General features: G+C 37.5%; 2 protein-coding genes and 1 pseudogene across 2 annotated transcripts; 1 reads left to right on the top strand and 2 right to left on the bottom strand.

Annotated features, from left to right (window-relative positions):
* The first annotated feature begins 8,385 nt into the window (after nt 1-8,385).
* LOC140837078 (uncharacterized) lies at nt 8,386-14,612 on the top strand (annotated as a pseudogene).
* On the bottom strand, nt 10,592-11,981 carry LOC140836190 (uncharacterized). Its single transcript, XM_073201582.1, has one exon. It carries the CDS (start codon nt 11,951-11,953, stop codon nt 10,592-10,594), a length of 1,362 nt encoding a protein of 453 aa, XP_073057683.1. The 5' UTR covers nt 11,954-11,981.
* On the bottom strand, nt 14,131-19,047 carry LOC140837077 (ABC transporter G family member 11-like). Its single transcript, XM_073203081.1, has 10 exons — nt 18,348-19,047; nt 17,777-18,066; nt 17,510-17,681; nt 17,232-17,354; nt 15,830-15,958; nt 15,538-15,732; nt 15,328-15,414; nt 14,972-15,244; nt 14,766-14,873; nt 14,131-14,693 (listed from the first exon to the last, which is right to left on the bottom strand). The coding sequence occupies exons 1-10, from the start codon at nt 18,744-18,746 to the stop codon at nt 14,340-14,342; spliced, it is 2,130 nt and encodes a 709-aa protein (XP_073059182.1). The 5' UTR covers nt 18,747-19,047; the 3' UTR covers nt 14,131-14,339.
* Nucleotides 19,048-19,413: the final 366 nt, after the last annotated feature.

Raw genomic sequence — 19,413 nt, 5'->3', positions numbered from 1 at the left:
AATTTTAATATAATATCTAAAATTTTCACATAAAATTTATTTAATATACTTGTGCGTACGCGTGAAAGGAACATTCGAATCAAACTATTTTCTAAATGTGCTAAAAATAAGCCAGCCCATGTGTTTGGCTGTATATATCCAACATGACGGAGGACGACTCTTACATATCTACTCTATTATATATGCGGAATTGAGCTCATTCACACTGGTGTAAGTGTTATTTGTTTGTTGTTGTTATCTGTGTTGGGATACCAGGGAAATAAACGAGGTAACATCGCAGCGGAATATCATAAGTGATATCAACAATGAATAAGATGGACACCAATATTTATAGTGGTTCACCCCAAGATTGGGCTACGTCCACTCTAAACCTCTCAAGGAGATCACTTCTTTATTAATAACAAAGAAGACAAGAGAATTGAGAATACAAAGTATTTCACTCAGCACACTCTGATTTTAACACTTACTTTCTCTCCACTAATCCTATTCCTTCCAAGGATAAACACTCCTTAAGAAATCTCACACTAAATCATTTATCTCATTTCTACACTTATGATTGTAGATGAGATGATTTTGTGTTTTGGTGTGATTTTGAAATGAAGAATGGATGTGTATTTATAGGTGAAGTTTAGGGAAAAAACAAAAAATAAAACCTCATTGCTTACCTAATCAAACCAACTATTTTTGACTAATCTCAAACCATGTGTTAATTGTGTTGTTGAATTCAAATATGGCTTGCTTGAATATTAGCAATTCTCCCCCTCAAGCATATTTTGTGAATTCGATCAAACCTGCAACAACTCTACAGTATTCCAACTTCCATTTCGGCAATGTCTTGGTCATCATATCAGATCCATTTTCATCCGTGTGAATCTTATCAAGCTTCAACAACTTCTTCTCCAATACATCTCGTATCCAATGATAACGAACATCAATATGCTTTTATCTTGAATGCATTGAAGGATTCTTTCCAAGATGAATTGCACTCTGACTGTCACAGAACAATTTGTATTGATCTTGCACAAAACTTAATTCCTCCAAAAACCCTTTCATCCATAACATTTCCTTGCATGCCTCAGTTGCTGCAATGAACTCCGCTTCAGTGGTTGACAATGCTACACATTTTTGCAACTTTGACTGCCATGACACAGCTCCCCCTGCAAATGTAATCAGGTATCCTGATGTGGATTTTCGGGAATCAACATCTCCTGCCATATCTGCATCTGTGCAGCCTACAAGCTCAAGTCTGGATCCTCCAAAACTCAATCTATGTTTAGAGGTTCCCCGTAGATATCTGAATATCCATTTTACTGCAGCCCAATGTTCCTTTCCTGGTTTTGAAAGGAATCTACTCACTACACCTACTGAATGAGCTAAATCCGGCCGAGTACATACCATGGCATACATCAGACTTCCAACAGCTGAAGCATATGGAACACTTTTCATTTCTTCTACCTCATCCTTTGTAATAGGACTCTGCTTTGAGTTCAACTTGAAGTGGTTGGCAAGAGGACATCCAACTGCTTTGGCATGGTCCATGTTGAACCTCTGAAGTACCTTCTTAATATACTTCTCCTGTGATAACCAGGTCTTCTTGGCATACCTGTCTCGATGGATTTCTATGCCAATAATTCTTTTTGCTGGCCCCAAGTCTTTCATAGAAAAAATCTTGCTTAGTTGCTTCTTTAGGCCTTTGATTTCAGAAACATCTTTGCCAACAATCAACATATCGTCTACATAGAGTAGAAGCACCATCAAATCATCATCAGAGGTATCTTTGGCAAACACACAATGGTCTGCAGTGGTTTTCTTGAATCCCTGTTGAGTTATCACCAATTCAAACTTATTGTACCACTGTCTTGGTGCTTTCTTGAGACCGTACAAACTCTTCTTTAATCTGCACATGAGGTCCTCTTTCCCCTTCTCTTCAAACCCCTCTGGTTGCTCAATGTAGATTTCTTCCTCCAAATCCCCATGAAGGAATGCGGTCTTGACATCCATTTGTTCCACCTCCAGATCAAACTCAGCTGCTAACCCTAGCACAATCCGGATGGATGTCATCTTCACCACAGGTGAAAATATTTCGTCAAAGTCGACCCCTTGTTTCTGTCCGAAACCTTTGACGACAATCCTAGCTTTGAATCTTGGTTGACTACTGTGTTCTTCGTGCTTCAATCTGAACACCCACTTATTCTTCAAAGCTTTCTTGCCTTTCGGCAGTTTCACCAGCTCAAATGTCTCATTATCATGCAATGATTGCATTTCTTCTTGCATAGCCTCCATCCACTTATCCTTGTGTTCACTGGTAATAGCTTCCTCGAAGCTCTCTGGTTCTCCCCATCAATTAGCAGGATATATTCATTTGAGGAATATCTGGTTGAGGGTCGCACTTCTCTTCCAGAACGTGTGGTCATTGTACCACGAGAACTTTCTGCTGGTGGTTCACTGTGAACACGGATCTCATCTTCATCTTCATGATCGTTCTGCAATTCTTCATCTTCAACCGGTTGTGGATTTACCGTTGAAGGCCACCATTCCAGATCTTGTTCAGATCCAGAATTCTCCTTTTCCGCAGTCTCCAAGAATTCATTCTCCTCAAATATGGCATCACGACTTCTTATAGGCTTTTTGAGAGCTGTATTATAAAACTTGTAACCAAGTTGATACTCGCCATAGCCTATAAATATGCACTTTCTTGTTTTGACATCCAACTTCCGTCTTTCATCCTTTGGTAGATGAACATAAGCAACACAGCCAAATACCCGCAAATGATTATAGGAAACTTCTTTGCCTTGCCACACCTGCTCCGGGACATCATAATTGAGAGGAACAAAAGGTGAGCGATTCAATATATATGCAGCAGCAACCACGGCCTCACCCCAAAATTCCTTAGTCAGCTTTGCATGTGAGAGCATGCTTCTGACTCTTTCTGCCAAAGTTCTATTCATCCTCTCAGCTAATCCGTTGAGTTGTGGTGTCTTTGGTGGTGTTGTTTGATGTCTGATTCCGTTCCTTTTGCATATCTCATCAAATGTTCCAATGTATTCTCCTCCATTATCCGTTCGAATACATTTGAGTTTAATGGATGTTTGCCGTTCAACCAAGTTTAGAAAATTGTTGAATGTTTCCGCAACTTGGTCCTTGGTTTTGAGTGTCCACACCCAAATTTTCCGAGAATGATCGTCGATAAAAGTTACCCAGTACCTCGCTCCTCCGAGCGACAATGGCATCGGACCACATAGATCTGAGTGCACCAGATCTAGAATTTTATCGGCTCTGCTAGGAGGTGAACTTTTGAATGATATTCTGTTTTGTTTTCCGGCTAAGCAGTTTGTGCATTGTTTCATATGAACCTGCTTTATACCGGGCAGAACTTGCATGCTCACAAGGCGTGTAAGATTCTTTTCACTTATGTGACCAAGACGTCGGTGCCACAACTCTGTTGAGTTTTCTTCCCCTGCGTAGTTCACTCCTTCAGAATGATTTTCCTGAACTACATATAGCTTTGACATCTTTAATCCTTTTGCCACCACAAGTGATCCTCTTGAAATCTTACATACCCTATTTCGGAAGGTTGTACAGAAACCTTCTTCATCGAGTCTTTCGACTGATATCAGACTCAGGCGCATATCTGGCACATGCCTGATGTCTTTCAGGATCAGTGTAGAGCCATCCACGGTAGTCAAGCGAAACATCTCCTTTTCCCACGACTCTGGATAAGTCGTTATTCACCATTCTCACCACACCAAAGTCTCCTTGTGTGTAGGATGTAAAGCATTCTCTTCGAGATGTGACGTGGACTGTTGCTCCACTATCGATCACCCAACTAGTTACTTGAGTTGCCAAATTTACGGACTCTTGCTCTAGCTCGTGAACAACATTGAACTCGTCAATGGCGTTTGTTTGCTCATCGTCGGTTTCATGCTTGTTTCTCGATTGCCGACAATATTTTTTAATATGTTCAGTTTTCTCCACAGCGATAACATTTTATGTTGGCATATCTCCCTGAGGACTTGCTTTTTCTTGGCTTCTGATTTGTGTTTTTCTTGATCTTGCTTCTCCCCCTTGACTCAGCAGCCAAAACATCTGACTGTGAGGTAGAGGATCCTTGAGATCTCCGCCTCATCTCTTCATTCAAGATGCCACTCTTGATGAAGTCCATACTCACGGCTCCTCCCGGTGCTGTGTTCGTGAGTGATACCTTCAGAGTCTCCCAAGACTCTGGCAATGAAGCTAGCACAATCAGAGCTATCACCTCGTCATCAAGTTTTATGCTCATACTTGATAACTGCTCCACGAATCCTTGAATCTCGTTCAGATGATCTGCGACCAAAGTTCCTTCTTTGTATCGAACCTGGACAAGCTTGCTTAAATAGAACAATTTGTTGTTGCCACTTTTGGAGGCATATAGTGTCTCCAACTTTGTCCAAAGCGTACGAGCATGTGTCTCGTTAGAGATGTGATTATAGACGTTGTCATCGACAAATTGTCGGATGTACCCACAGACTTGCTCGTGCTCGAAGTTCCATTCGGCATCTGATTTATCATCTGGTTTAGACTCGCTGAACACCGGTAGGTGCATCTTGGTGACGAATAGAAGATCTTTCATCTTACTTTTCCAAAGTTGATAATTAGAGCCATTAAGGCTAATCATCTTACTTGTGCGTACCTCCATCTTTTGTGAATGTTACCAATGAATAATCGTCAAAGCCTGAACACAAAAGAACCACTTCCCTAATACTGTCTAGAAAGCCTTTTCTGATGTGGAAGTTCAGACTAAGCTGCAACCACAGAGCATACGAGAACTTTCTATAGTATTTGAGAATCTAGCTCTGATACCAGTTGTTGGGATACCAGGGAAATAAACGAGGTAACATCGCAGCGGAACATCATAAGTGATATCAACAATGAATAAGATGGACACCAATATTTATAGTGGTTCACCCCAAGATTGGGCTACGTCCACTCTAAACCTCTCAAGGAGATCACTTCTTTATTAATAACAAAGAAGACAAGAGAATTTAGAATACAAAGTATTTCACTTAGAAGACTCTGATTTTAACACTCACTTTCTCTCCACTAATCCTATTCCTTCCAAGGATAAACACTCCTTAAGAAATCTCACACTAAATCCTTTATCTCACTTCTACACTTATGATTGTAGATGAGAGGATTTTGTGTTTTGGTGTGATTTTGAAATGAAGAATGGATGGGTATTTATAGGTGAAGTTTAGGGGAAAAACAAAAAATAAAACCTCATTGCTTACCTAATCAAACCAACCATTTTTGACTAATCTCAAACCATGTGTTAATTGTGTTGTTGAATTCAAATATGACTTGCTTGAATATTAGCAATCTGATTGTTTTGGAAACAAATTTTTCTAATGCTCGAGTTCATAACAATATAGAGTTTTTAAGTGTGTAAGTCGAAGATCGAGTGATATATATATGTGTCCAGAATTGGTATTCATCATGTTACATTGGTTGTAGGTAACAGAGGCCCACACATTATTTTCTAAGTTCAAGTTAATGAAATATATATGATTTTGCGTAGTAATAGTTTTTAACTTGTGATACTGTCTCTGATACTATTTTAGAAATTATTTTCCCAAAAATTTCGAGCTAGGATGTAGAGAACCAACATTGGTTTTTATGCTTCAATAGTTTGCAGGATTGTTTGTTCACCAAGTGCAGGTTTCTTTTGTGGTATTAATCTATGATGCCAAGTTTTGTGGGTACTTGGTATTGCTTTGTCCCTGCTGGAAATGCGTGTGATAGGGTATGTGCTTTGCTGAAGCTGGGGAGCAGCACGTATCTGGAATGGCTAGGCCTGCGTGCATGTCTGGCACAATCAGCTGAGTTAGATTACATATGACAATTAGTGCTGCTATACTCTACAAATTATACGCTCCCATCATCTTGAAAGCCGATCTAATCAATCTCTCGATACTTTATCTCTGAGGGTATCTTTGTGAGTTTGGGTTCTTGAAGTTTTGGTGTTTCATTAATACAAACTGTTAAGGTTTTTAATCTATTGGTGTGTATATCTAATCCTGTGTTGTATTGGTTTGGGATAAGGCAAATTATGAACTCAACAGATAGCATACTTAATGAAACAAGAGATGCTCCCTAGGAACTCAAAACCTGAATCCATATGCTCACATCTTCAGCTTATTTCACGTTTTCAGGTTCAAATTGTAACGCCACATATTCGACGACTGTATCCACAGTACCAAGACGAGTTTTTTCGACGTACTCATGTCCTCACTCACACGTACCCTAAGAATCTTCCCAGGAAGGTGACCCATCCCAGAATTATCCCGAGTTAAACATGCTTAATTTTGGAGTTATTATGTCATGAGCTATCGAAAAGAAATTGCATCATATAAGAACTCTAAAGTGAAGCGTGCTTGACTTGGGCAATTTTGGGATGAGTGACCCCCCTGAGAAGCATCCTAGGCTGCGTGTGTGTGAGGATATAAGCACAATAAAAAGACTCTTCTTGGTACAGTGGAGACAATCGTCTAATTTGAGCGTTACAGTTAGTATCAGAGACGACCTCTTTTAGTACGGTGTGGTTCGGGGACGACCCAAGCGGAAGCTGGTGGGCATGTGACGCCCGAGGCTGAAGAGGGCGATGAGGTTACACGGAGAATGAGCGGCTACTGACATGATTTTAGGTGAAGGGAACATGAATGAACCAATTTTACACTGGAATGAGAGGGATTCCAAACTGTTCAGGTATTAGACTGTGCAGTTGAAGAGTGTTAAATGATTCGATATATATTATTCATATCAAAAAGGTGTATATTCTTTTCGGGAGCATATCACATAAGAACTTCAATGTTAAGCGTGCTTGACTTGAGAAAATTTTGGGATAAGTGACCCTTTTGAGTAGTTTCTTAGGTATAGTTTGGTACATGAGATAAGATAGGGATTGATAAATAGTCATCTATTATCCCATGTTTGGTACATTTTTAGAAAGCTCGTGATATTATCATGAGCCCGTGATAAATAATTTTATATAGGGATAAAGTATCTCTTTTATGAGATGTGATAATTTTAATCTAATGATAAAAACATCACAAATGACTTAATTGGCAATTGCCCTCAATATATAAAAATCCTAAACCCTATTGTTCTCTCATTTTACTTGTAGGTAGAAATTAAAATTAAATAAATATTTTTATTTATTTTTATATATTATATGATATGATAAATATATAAATGAACTCGAGATAATTATATAAATGATTTGTATGAATCTCAATAAAATTATTAATATCACTCGATTAACCTTAAAAATTTATATTTGACTTGGCGCACAAAATTAAGGGCTCAATTATCATATTATATAATATATAAAATTAGGTAAAATAAAAATAAATCATGCAAACACTGTCGACACATTAACAAATAAGAAATATGAACTCAAGCAACAAATTTGATAAATAATCCTCCTTATCCCATGTTTGGTACATTTTTAAAAAGCTCATGATAATATCATGGGCCCTTGATAAATAATTTTTTAGAAGGATAAAATATCCCTTCTATTAGGTGTGATAATTTTTATTTAAGGATAAAATACACTACAAATGACTAAATTACTCTAAATTTATAAATGATTTTTATAAATCTATGCTAGTAGGTAGAAATTAAAATCAAATAAATATTTTTATTTATTTTTGTATATTATATAATATGATAATTATATAAATGAATTCGAGATAATTATATAAATAATTTTTATAAATCTTAATAAAATTATTAGTATCACCCGATTAACATTAAAAATTGATATTTGACTTGACTCACAAAATCAAGGGCTCAATTATCATATTATATAATATATAAAATTAGGTAAAAATAAATAAATCATGCAAACACTATCGGCGTATGAAGAAATAAAAAATATGAACTCAAGCAACAACTTTGAAATTATAAAATTTATTATGATAAAGTTAATTTTATCATGGCAAAAACTTGTGTGAGACGGTCTCACGGGTCATATTTGTGATACGGATCTCTTATTTGGGTCACCCATGAAAAAGTATTACTTTTTATGCTATGAGTATTACTTTTTATTGTGAATATGGGTAGGGTCAACCCGTCTCACAGATTATGATCCGTGAGACGGTCTCACATGAGACTCACTCTTTTATCATTATAATCTAATATATAAATTTAATCACTCTTATTAAAATCATATCAAACATTAAATATAATATCATATATCTTATTTATCCTTAATTTATCCTTATATTATATATCACATGCTTATCCTATAATATGTATCAAACTATGCCTAAAATTCTAAGTCCTTGTTCTGGTCTGAATTTCTACTATACAACTTGAAATCTTCAAATCTTTTACTTCAAATTTACTATGCCTTTTTTTCAGGTTGATTTACTTTCAAAAGCTGGCGTTAAAGTATCTCACTGTCCTGCTGCTGCTATGCGTATGCTTGGATTTGCATCAATTAAAGAAATGCTCGCTGCAGGTGTCTGTTTCTCCTTGGGAACAGATGGTGCACCATCCAATAAAGAAAAACTTCCCTTGTTTCTGTATTGCTACATATTTGTTGAATTTTTTTATCCGGTGTTTAATTTTTTGCAAAGAGTTATTCCATTTTTCTCCTGGTGAACTCTTGTATATGTGTTTTTATGCAATCCCTTGTCATAGTGGAACATTTTTAAAACTCAGTAAGTTATTTCACACCAAACTTCATTTGATACAACAGCAGCTGGCTAAAATTTATGAAAATGATGTTCTTTTCAACAAATATTTGTTTGGATTTACCAACTTAGCGGTCTGAATTTTGAAGGTTTAGCTCTTGTGTTCAACAGTATTATTGTTAGGATATCAATTGGGATTTTGTTGTCCGAAATAATTGAAAACAAATCTTTTAAATATCTCTTTTGTCGGGTAAATTCTCGGTTTAGTCCCAAATCATTAGTGTGTTTCTCGGTTTAGTCCCAAATCATTTTTTAGACCTAATTTAGTCCCAAAACTTCACATTGCTTTACCCCATTGGTGTTTCCGTCAAATTGGGGTTGAATTTAACGGAAAGAAACCTACACTCTCATGTCGTTCGATCGCTGCAACAAATTTCTTCCCTCGTCAAATTGGGGTTGAAATTACCCTAAATCCTAATCGATCTTTTCTCTTCTAAGTTTCAAGCAAATCGGTCGCTGCAACAAATTTCTTCCTCCGCTGCTGCACGCTCCAAGTTCCAATCACCGCTGCACCCTCGAGGTAACCATTTTTTTCGGTTCTCAAACAGCTTGGTTTCAATTCGTAAAGGAAGTCATCCTGTTGTTGCATCCCTGAAAAAGTTCTGTGATGATGAAATGGCTCTGAAAAATGGTTGTGAAACCTGCTTAAAATTGGCCAAAAAGTATAAGCATGATGAATCCACAGGAATTCGGCAGTATAGTAAAGGACATAGCTTCCCCTTGTAGAAAATAGATTATGTTCGATGCATTGGGAAAAAACAATTTTCTACAAATAATGAATGTGGTCCATCGAAGGGGCTTGTTGGTGATAATGAAGTTTTACTTGGACTGCCAAATGATAAGGCTAATGAGGAACATGAACGGCATAGCATCAATGAAACTGAAGGTGAAAATAAAGGTATACTGGAGCTCAAAACTACTAATCAAGCCCTGTATACAGATGAGCAAACTAATAATATAAATGTCTCAGGGAAGTTTCTTCACATGAAGTTTCTGCAACAACAGGATGACTTCCTTGAGTAGGAAAGTTGCAAATCAGATGAAGTTTCTTCACATGTGCCATATGGATTTATATCAAATGCATTTATCTTGGTTTTATATCTCATATTTTCATAATATCATGTTTTTTTACCCTCATTTCAGGAGGTCATCGAAGAAAGCTAACAAAATGGTGGTGATCCCTTTAATTTCAAGTAATGTTTTATTGTAATCATACTTGTTTATAAAATAATGAAAATTGCTTTGTATTTTTGTGTATGGTAGGGGAAAACATATGTTGTCTTCGTTGGACGTAAACCTGGTGTATACGAGACATGGGAAGAAGCACATAGTCAAGTCAACAAATTTAGTGGGGCTTCTCATAAATCATTCTGGAGTAGGGATGAAGCATCAAAAGCTTTTCGTGCATACCTACAGAAACAAAATTCATCGGCTTCATTTATGCCTGACGAAGAAAGTTCGTGTGTAACTTTTAGCACCGCTCCAAACGAAAGTACTGAAGCTGAAAAATTATTAAAAGTGAAAGATTTGCTTTTAGATTTAGAAAATGAGAACCGCGATCATTTATTGAAGGTTTCAGGGATAGCGGAAGAGATTAAACAACTAGTACAATCTCTACAAATTAGTGGCGAAGATTAGATATCCTTGTGTATCTTTGTATCTTTAACTTGGATTTGTAGTGTTCGTTCGTTGTTTCAAGACTATGTATGATTTTCGTGTATTGGTATGAAAATGTGAACTTCTTTCACACGTCCTTTTTATTTTTATTTCTGTGTTTGTCTATTTTAAGAGGGTGACTGTTTGTTAATTTCTAATGTCTTCATCTAGGAGCTGAATATTTGCCAACACCAATGTCTTCATGAATATTTGCCAACACCAATGTCTTCATCTAGGAGCTGAAGAAACCATGTCCAACTATCTTTTGTTTCACGCTCAACCATTGCATAACATATTGGAAAAATGTTATTATTCGGATCTAGCCCCACGGCCGATAACAATTGCCCGCCATGTTCTATCTTTAAGAAGCATCCATCAACACCAACGAGACGCCGACAAGCATTCTTAAATCCTTGTTTGCAAGCTGAAAAACATACATACAATCTCTGAAACCTTGGACCTTTGTCATCCTCTGTCAACTTCAAAATTACAGTAGCCCCAGCGTCGGATCTTTTCAATTCAGCACAATACTTCCTTATTTGTCGAAACTGCTCGTCGACAGAACCTTGCACTAATTTCAGCGCTTTTCTCTTAGCCATGTAGGCGGTCTTCCTTGAAAAATCTGACTGAAGAATGGTAGAAATCTCTTCCCTAAACTCCAAGTGTCCCAATTTAGGATTTGTGCTGAATTTTTTGGCAAACGTCTTTCCCAACCACGTTGAATTGACACACTTGTTTTTAAAATCCCGAACACAATGACTGTGACATCCATTAAAATTTCTTACTTGCCAACAACTATCATTAGTCATCTTCGCAACATGGATCATCCAACAACACTTATCATCATTGCACTTAGCCCACAATCGGATGTTATCATTTTTTACAAACTTCACCGGTCTTCCTTCTCTAATGCAGTGACTTTCAATTGCGAATTTTGCTTCTTTTTTTGAGCTAAAGACTAAACCAAGCTTCAACTCTGGATTTTCAAAATCCTTTTTTGGGTCAAACAACACATAATTTTTAACTTCATCCTCATCAGAATCATGCAGACTGGTCAAACCGTCACTATCTACACAAATATCCACTTCACTGTCATACTCATGCATTTTCTGAAGAAGATCATCTGTATTTTCTCTTTCAGGGACAACCATTTTTCCTTTCGTACATTCTATATCATGGACGACAAATGCATCAACTAACTCATTATCTTCAACAAAATCATACTCATTGTTATCAAAATTATCAACATTTTCATCTCCAACTTCATCATTTTGACCATCTAAGTGTTCAACATATATTTCAACCTCATAATTTATTGGAATATACTTTCTAAGATTCAACACATCCGAATCATTTTCCAAATATCTGCCTTCACTAATTGTAGTTCCAACTTTGTGCCAAAATCTAAAAGAATTTTTGTCTTCAAATCCAAGCTCCTCCATGAATCCCCACATTTCAATCATTCCCAGCTTATCAACATCGACGGAATCAAAATATTCAAAACTCTCACCGATGTATTCATTGTGTTTGTCAAGAGATTTGAATCTTCCATTATAATACATTTTAATTGTGAAGAGATACGGTTCTCCAATTAATCCTACAAAACAAAAACAAAAATTACATTAAATTATCGAGAAAATGCATCAAAAAAATTTTAAGCGTCACAGTAACAAAATTAATGCATTAAAATAATTTGGAGTGCTCTTTCTTGAGGTATTACTCCGTCTAGCCATTAGGTATCCACTCAGTCACCTAAATCACATATGGAATAATAGTTAAGAATTTATCAATTGCAATATAATTAAAAATTGAATGCAAACTACACTAAGAATTGTCCAGAAATATGCAATATAATATATCGTGCGTGTGATAAGTGTTCTCTTGGCCACTTCCATTTCTAATTGAAGTATGCAATATAATTAAAAATTGAATGCAAACTACACTAAGAATTGTCCAGAAATATGCAATATAATTAAAAATTGAATGCAAACTACACTAAGAATGGTCCAGAAATATGTGCACTAAGCAGGAGAATTCGATAATAAGTGTTCAATGGGTGCATTTCTGTGCAAAAGGCCATTTTCATGAGGCAATGCAGGAGAAATCGATAAGACATTGGCAGGGATGCAACAAAAGGATGATTTCCTTTAAGAATTGAAACTTTTTGGCCAATTTTAAGCAGGTTTCACAACCATTTTTCAGAGCCATTTCATCATCACAGAACTTTTTCAGGGATGCAACAACAGGATGACTTCCTTTACGAATTGAAACCAAGCTGTTTGAGAACCGAAAAAAATGGTTACCTCGAGGGTGCAGCGGTGCTTGGAACTTGGAGCGTGCAGCAGCGGAGGAAGAAATTTGTTGCAGCGACCGAGTTGCTTGAAACTTAGAAGAGAAAAGATCGATTATGATTTAGGGCATTGAAGAACGGCATGAGAGTGTAGGTTTTCTTTCCGTTAAATTCAACCCCAATTTGACGGAAACACCAATGGGGTAAACCAATGTGAAGTTTTGGGACTAAATTAGGTCTAAAAAATGATCTGGGACTAAACCGAGAAACACACTAATGATTTGGGACTAAACCGAGAATTTACCCCTCTTTTGTCAATTCCAGTTCTCATAGCAAATTGCTTTGAGTAATTTTTATGTTCTATGCAGTTGATGAGATAGATGTACCTTGCTTCTCTATCAACAAAGGACAGGGAAGTTTTTTCTGAAGGAAACACAAACCCAACTGTTCTTCCTGCAGAAACCATTCTTGAAATAGGCAACAATAAATGGTGCAAAATCTGTACTCTGAAACAATGACATAGGATCACTCGAGGTTGGAAAAAAGGCACACTAAGCTCTGCGAAAGGTTAACTAAAGCTGTTTCTTAGGTCCAAGTACTAACGAGTGTCAAGCCTCAACGATCTATTCAAGAATTTATCTTGGTCGAAACATTTCAAACATATTAGCCTAAAACACTCCATCTTCAATGCATATATCTTCTTGCAATTTCACAATTTTGGATCGTTTTCTTTCGAAGTTTTTAATCGTCACAATTTGAATAGGCAGCCGGACATGATCGCAGTCAATCCGTCAAGCCGGTCGAAGATGCCTGTTCATGATTGGTACGACTCAGTTTCAGCAAAGGCTTTTTCACAATAGTGTTCCTTCACAAGATTTATAATTGCAAATGTGACATATCTTCAAATGTAACATTTCTTCTTGTTATGCAGCATTTCCTGCCTTGTTTACAGCATGAGAACGGAAAACATTACCTCTGTCATGTGCAACGGTGGCTGGATAATGGTGGTTAAGAAGATTACAACCTTAAACGAGGTATCATACATATGCCACAAAAGATTAGATTTTGGAACAATTTTTTGCTCATCCATGGAATCAGTGAGCAGAGGTAATATGAATCTCGAATTGGTTCGATTATATGCAAACTTTTTTCCCCTTCTTGAGAGGAAGCAGTTATGATATTGGCTAAGAATGCGTCGAAGGATCTTCTGAAGCCAGCGGGCATTCAGATTCCTAAAAAAATGAACATCTTTTAAATAAACTATTTTCTCTAACTTGGGTTGTTGTATAACTCATTACATAAGATTATAAAGTAATGCAATAATTAATATAATATAAGATGTTAAATATGGTACATTCTGACCATTTTGAGTGATACAAATAACTTGTTACAAAGGTTTAATCATGTAAATTGAATCAACCCAAAATGAAAATATACTTCAACTTGGTGTAGTCAACTGAAAGAACTTTGATTGCTTGAGCATTTTATCTTGGTTTACACAGTTAGTAATCTCTCTCACACACAAATTTCAACTCGAAAATCATAACATGCTCAGCTAATAAAATAAATTACCATGTTATGCGATATAGTAAGAAACTGCATCAAATAGACAGTGAAAGTTGCCTTTTGGATGTCGTGGTCCAAGCTTTATATATATTCTACCTCTTGCCAATGCCAGAAGCATGAGTTCGGGCGTAGCCCCTTAGAGAAGGTGACTGAGTGAGGCCAAAGGGGGTGACAGTGTTATTCTGGTTTGTAATTTTCTTTTGTATTCTATGTCGTGCAATGCACCCACGGATCCATGGGGTCACGTCCTCACTAAATTTGATCATTATGAAGAAGATGATGCGGTAGATGATGATCATGCTGAAGAGAACACTCAGGTCGATCCATTTCGATCGGTTCACATCAATCTGGAACACGTTTTCTAGAATATATTCTCCTGGAATCTTGGGAAGGTCTGGCGTCTGATTGTCGAAAATCAGGCCTTTCAGATCATTTTGATATTGGCCCTGTTAGTATTTTCAGGTGTCAGATTAGCCAAACTTAAAAGAGAGACGTTACATTTATGGTGTTTTGTTTACCTGCAGAGCCCAGAAGTGGAAACTTATGTAAGACATTGGGTAACGCCAGAAGGGCTTTGGGATATCATTCGGGAGTCGAAAGTAACCGGATACGAGCATAAATATTCCCTACACACACAATGCAGAACATATAACCAGTCAGTTCTGTTTTCGATGGAGATCAATAACCTTTAACTTTGCGATAGTAGTCTAGTATAAACACCAACCTGGATTCCTGCACCTATGATGATTCCCATGAGGAAATTAGGAACAACACTGGCAATGGCCATCATAAGGCTCTCAACAACGGTGACACTCGCGTAAAGGCACAAGACGAAGAATAGATAATGTGAAAATCCGGGGTGGAGGCGGACCATGAAGTAGCACACGGTGCCGGAAATAAAGGTGATCAGTATGAGAAATGGCATAGCAGATAAAGTATTGCTGATCACGAAAACACCCACACCATAATGCCCATTAAGCCTTTCCCTTTGGAAAACCTGAGCTAACAAGAAAGAACAAGTGATTTAATTTCATCCTCTTCTTTTTCTACATACAAGAATCAATTCGCCAATCTATATACCTTCATGTCTTCAACAAACGAAGGAAACCCGCCAATGGACATGAAAGTCACGAAACCAAAGACAAAAGATGCACATGCACCTCTAGCCTGTAAATTCAACAGGTAAATGTTGCAAGGTTTTTAATATCATCAGAACTTGGACTAACTTAAATTCAGAGGAGATAAGTAGTAGTTTAAGACTATTCAAAACGCATCACAGATAAAAGTTACCAGGATCGAATTGTATCCAGTTCCCACGTTCAAGTAAATGGTTCCAATGCAAATAGTGACCACGATGTAGATGACAAGCCTCAGCCAGTAATAGCCGAAATCCCTCGACATATTAACGAAAGAGCGTTTGGTTAACGTAAATGCCTGCATGAAAAAACTGGCCTGGCTCCCTCCAGAATCCAGCACTGTTCCAGTCTGCGATTATCATAAGCAAGTCATATTCAAATCATGTTATATAATCTGATGATTATGGATCAACTTAGACTCAAACAAGTGGAAAAATGACACTCACAACTTTGGACATCCCCTCAATCTTCTCTTTTGCCGTGTAACTGTAGAGCGAGGTGCGATAAGAGTCTATAAGTGCACGGATTGCTTCGTTTGTTGTCACTCTGTCCAGAGGATCGTCGTTTGACTCAAACTGATCGGACAAACATGAGAAATAGTAGTCAAGAAAGGATTAAATGACAAAATGCAAATGTAACAATCGGTTACGCTTTCTGTTGTCAGTGACGCCATGAACTAAAACTAACACATGAATTCTCGTGAATTCTTGAAAGTGTGAGAGCCAAATGTCCCAAGTTCTATACATCAAATAACAATGTTTCTTGAGTATCAAAATCTTGCTTCAGTATAGTTTATCAGTTCATGGCTTCAACTAAGAAATTCAAGTTTTTAGTTAGTATAGTTGACTGATAATTAAATTATCAAGGTACTGGAAAAGACGTTCCAAACATCAGATTACAACACTGATTATTTAACAATCATGCATCTATCATATGAACCAAACTCAGCCTAAGGACAAGGACGTACTTGGATAAGTCATTTCCAATCCATGTTTCGAATATATAATAGCTGTTTAAATAGTAATTATAAAGGATTGGATGTCTTCGAAATCCATTTTGTAAGTCATTCCTCAAATCAAGTATTTTGTGTGAGACGGTATGACGAGTCGTATTTTGTGAGACGAATATTTTATTTGGGTCATACGTGAAAAAGTATTATTTTTTATGCTAAAAGTATTACTTTTTATTGTGAATATCGGTAGAGTTCACCCGTCTCACATATAAAGATTCGAGAGACCGTCTCACAAGAGATCTACCCACCTAAGATTATACAATACTATCTATAGAGAGGGTTGAAGTGTTTGCAAGACTATCAAATATTTAGAAGATATTCAAGTATTGTTCAAGACGTTCTTCAAAGTCAATGACTGAAGGTAATATTTGATCTATCTTCTGAATTAAGTTATCTTGTATATATGATATTAAATTCTTGCCGTTGTTTTATATGCTGCGTGGGCTCTCAAAAATTCAACGATTACCTTTTTGTGCATATAATAATTCTCCGATCATACTAGTTGATGGGAAATTTTACAAAAAAACAAAAACCCCACACTAACATTTGAATTAACAAATTTTAGTTAAAATCATCCATCTCAATCATACCTATAATCAAAATCTAATTTCATATTTTACTGAATTGTCCCGAGTTAATTTAATAATGTATGTATTGGATTATAATTTATAACTTACTTTCATAGGAAGATTTTAGTTTGCATTCCTAGATTAAAAAGATAAAAATAGAAAGAAGTATATTAACAAACTCTATGATTTATAGTATAGCATTTAATCCACCTTCACCACGCCAACAGATGTATGTAAAGTAAAAGAGCAGTGGCAAGAATTGTATACCCGCAGTTTCATGGATCCTTTCAGAGTTGCTTTAACTTTATCAAAATCAGAATTGATGCAGCGGAGAAAATGGTCAGATGGGTTTCGGAGAGCCGGACATGGGAAGCCAGCTTGTGCAAAAAACTGCAAATTTAACACTCCGAACGTGAGATTTCTAGTTAGTTCGACCCTGTCTTGCGATCAATGGTTATAGGAGGGGCCGAATCAGTTTTTTATCTATGTATGGATGAATACGTGAGAAAATGTACTGTTTCGGGGAATTAATGAAGATTTCTTGCCTCATAAGCTTCCGAAGCTTGGCCGAAGTACACTGTTTTCCCACCAGAGAGCAAGTACAATCGATCAAACAGCTCAAAAACCTCACTGCTCGGCTGGTGAATGGAGGCGATAACAGTGCGCCCGTCTCTTGACAGCGCTCGTAGTGTTTGTGTTACAAAGAATGCCGATGCACTGCCACAAGAAAGATACAGATTTAATGAGATTCATCAAGAAAATATGGGATCAAGAAGAGATTTTGAGTGAGAAAGTTTGGGAACTTTGATCACCTGTCGAGTCCACTGGTTGGCTCGTCGAGGAAAAGCAATCTTGGCCTCATCAGGATCTCGATTGCGATGCTGACCCTTCTCCTCTCTCCGCCACTCACGCCTCGCAAGTGCCAGTTTCCGATGACAGTGTCCGCGCAGTCTTGAAGCCCCATCTCGACTATGGTGCTCTCCACTAGCGCCCTTTTGTCCGACCAAGGCATTCGATCCGGGAGGCGCAATCGGGCAGAATACGAAATCGTTTCTCGGACTGTCAAAGTGCCGATCAAGTTGTCATCTTGAGTAACATATGCCTACATTTGCAGCAGACGAGTTCATTCTTGTAACTATCTTTTTTTTTTGGAAGCAAAAACATCTCTCTTTTTATATGAAACTTTATAAACACAGTAGTGTAATAGCAAAATCCCCAGTCTTGACTGTAAGGGAAGTATAGTCTTTAAAACCTTGGATCAAAGAAATCAACTTCAAGTTACATAGCAAAGTAATCTCCTGGAACGTTGAACTCTATTTCGAGTTGTGTAACTGTATTATACTTGAGCAAGAAAGAACACAAATGGGTGTCGAAATTACTTACAGCAGTCCCGAATGACAAATTGGCCTTACGGCCATTGAGCAGAATGGTCCCGGACATGAACGCGTTGGCCGCAAGCCTGCCGGAAAGCGCATCAAGAAGAGTAGACTTGCCGGATCCAGACGGCCCCATGAGCGCGGTAAACGTCCCCGGCTCGGCATAACCCGAAAGCTTCTCCAGAACATTCTGCGTGTCTCCATTACTCAGAGTCACCACCACAGTCAAATCCTTCCATGTTAGCCTCGCCGAAACATCGCCCACGAACTCCGTATTCGCCTTCTCCTTCCACAGGCTCTCGCTCAAAGGGCTCAATCCCCCCACTATCATCCCGTTACCCTGCGGCTTACTCGACTCGATCTCCATCATCACATCCTCCGCCTCCGTGCTCCGTGTCGCCGCCATTGTCCGTCCCCCCTCTTCTATATATCCCAAGCTCCAGCAATAAGGTATATATATATATATATTCAAACAACGACGCAAAAAACTCGTGAATTTGACTGGGGAAGCAGGAGTTCGATCATGAACATGGACCGATAATGCCAAATCCCATTCCCACGCAAAAAGAGCCGATCAAGAAACGCAACTGTAACACCACAGACAGCTAATATAATTAACTTGTACTGATTTCCACCATAAAAACCACCATGTATTAGCCAAGAAGAGACCCCAACAACGTTGAATTAATTCTATCCCTTTCTCCATGGTTATGTGCACAGCCATTAATGGTTACAGGTGGGTGTTGGTGAGCGCATTGAATTCACACCGCCCCTTTTGAATTTAACCTTTGTAGTTGGTTAGCACATAAATTGTATTGCATGCCCCTGCGTTGCGTACATACGCATATGTCAAAATCTTTATTATGAGGCCCTTATCTCTAGCATAGGGTCCTGTCTAACTAATTGCTTACACCAATCCGATCACTAAAATTGTATTGCATGCCCCTACTTCTCTTGTGATATGGTGTCACACGTCTTTATTCGTGAGATGGCTCAACTCTACCGATATTTACAATAAAAAATAATATTCTTAGCATAAAAAATAATATTTTTTCATAGGATGACTCAAATAA

Source organism: Primulina eburnea, chromosome 7, assembly GCF_022965805.1.
Source record: "Primulina eburnea isolate SZY01 chromosome 7, ASM2296580v1, whole genome shotgun sequence".
NCBI lineage: Eukaryota > Viridiplantae > Streptophyta > Magnoliopsida > Lamiales > Gesneriaceae > Primulina > Primulina eburnea.
This window is presented reverse-complemented; position numbering and strand designations above follow the sequence as displayed.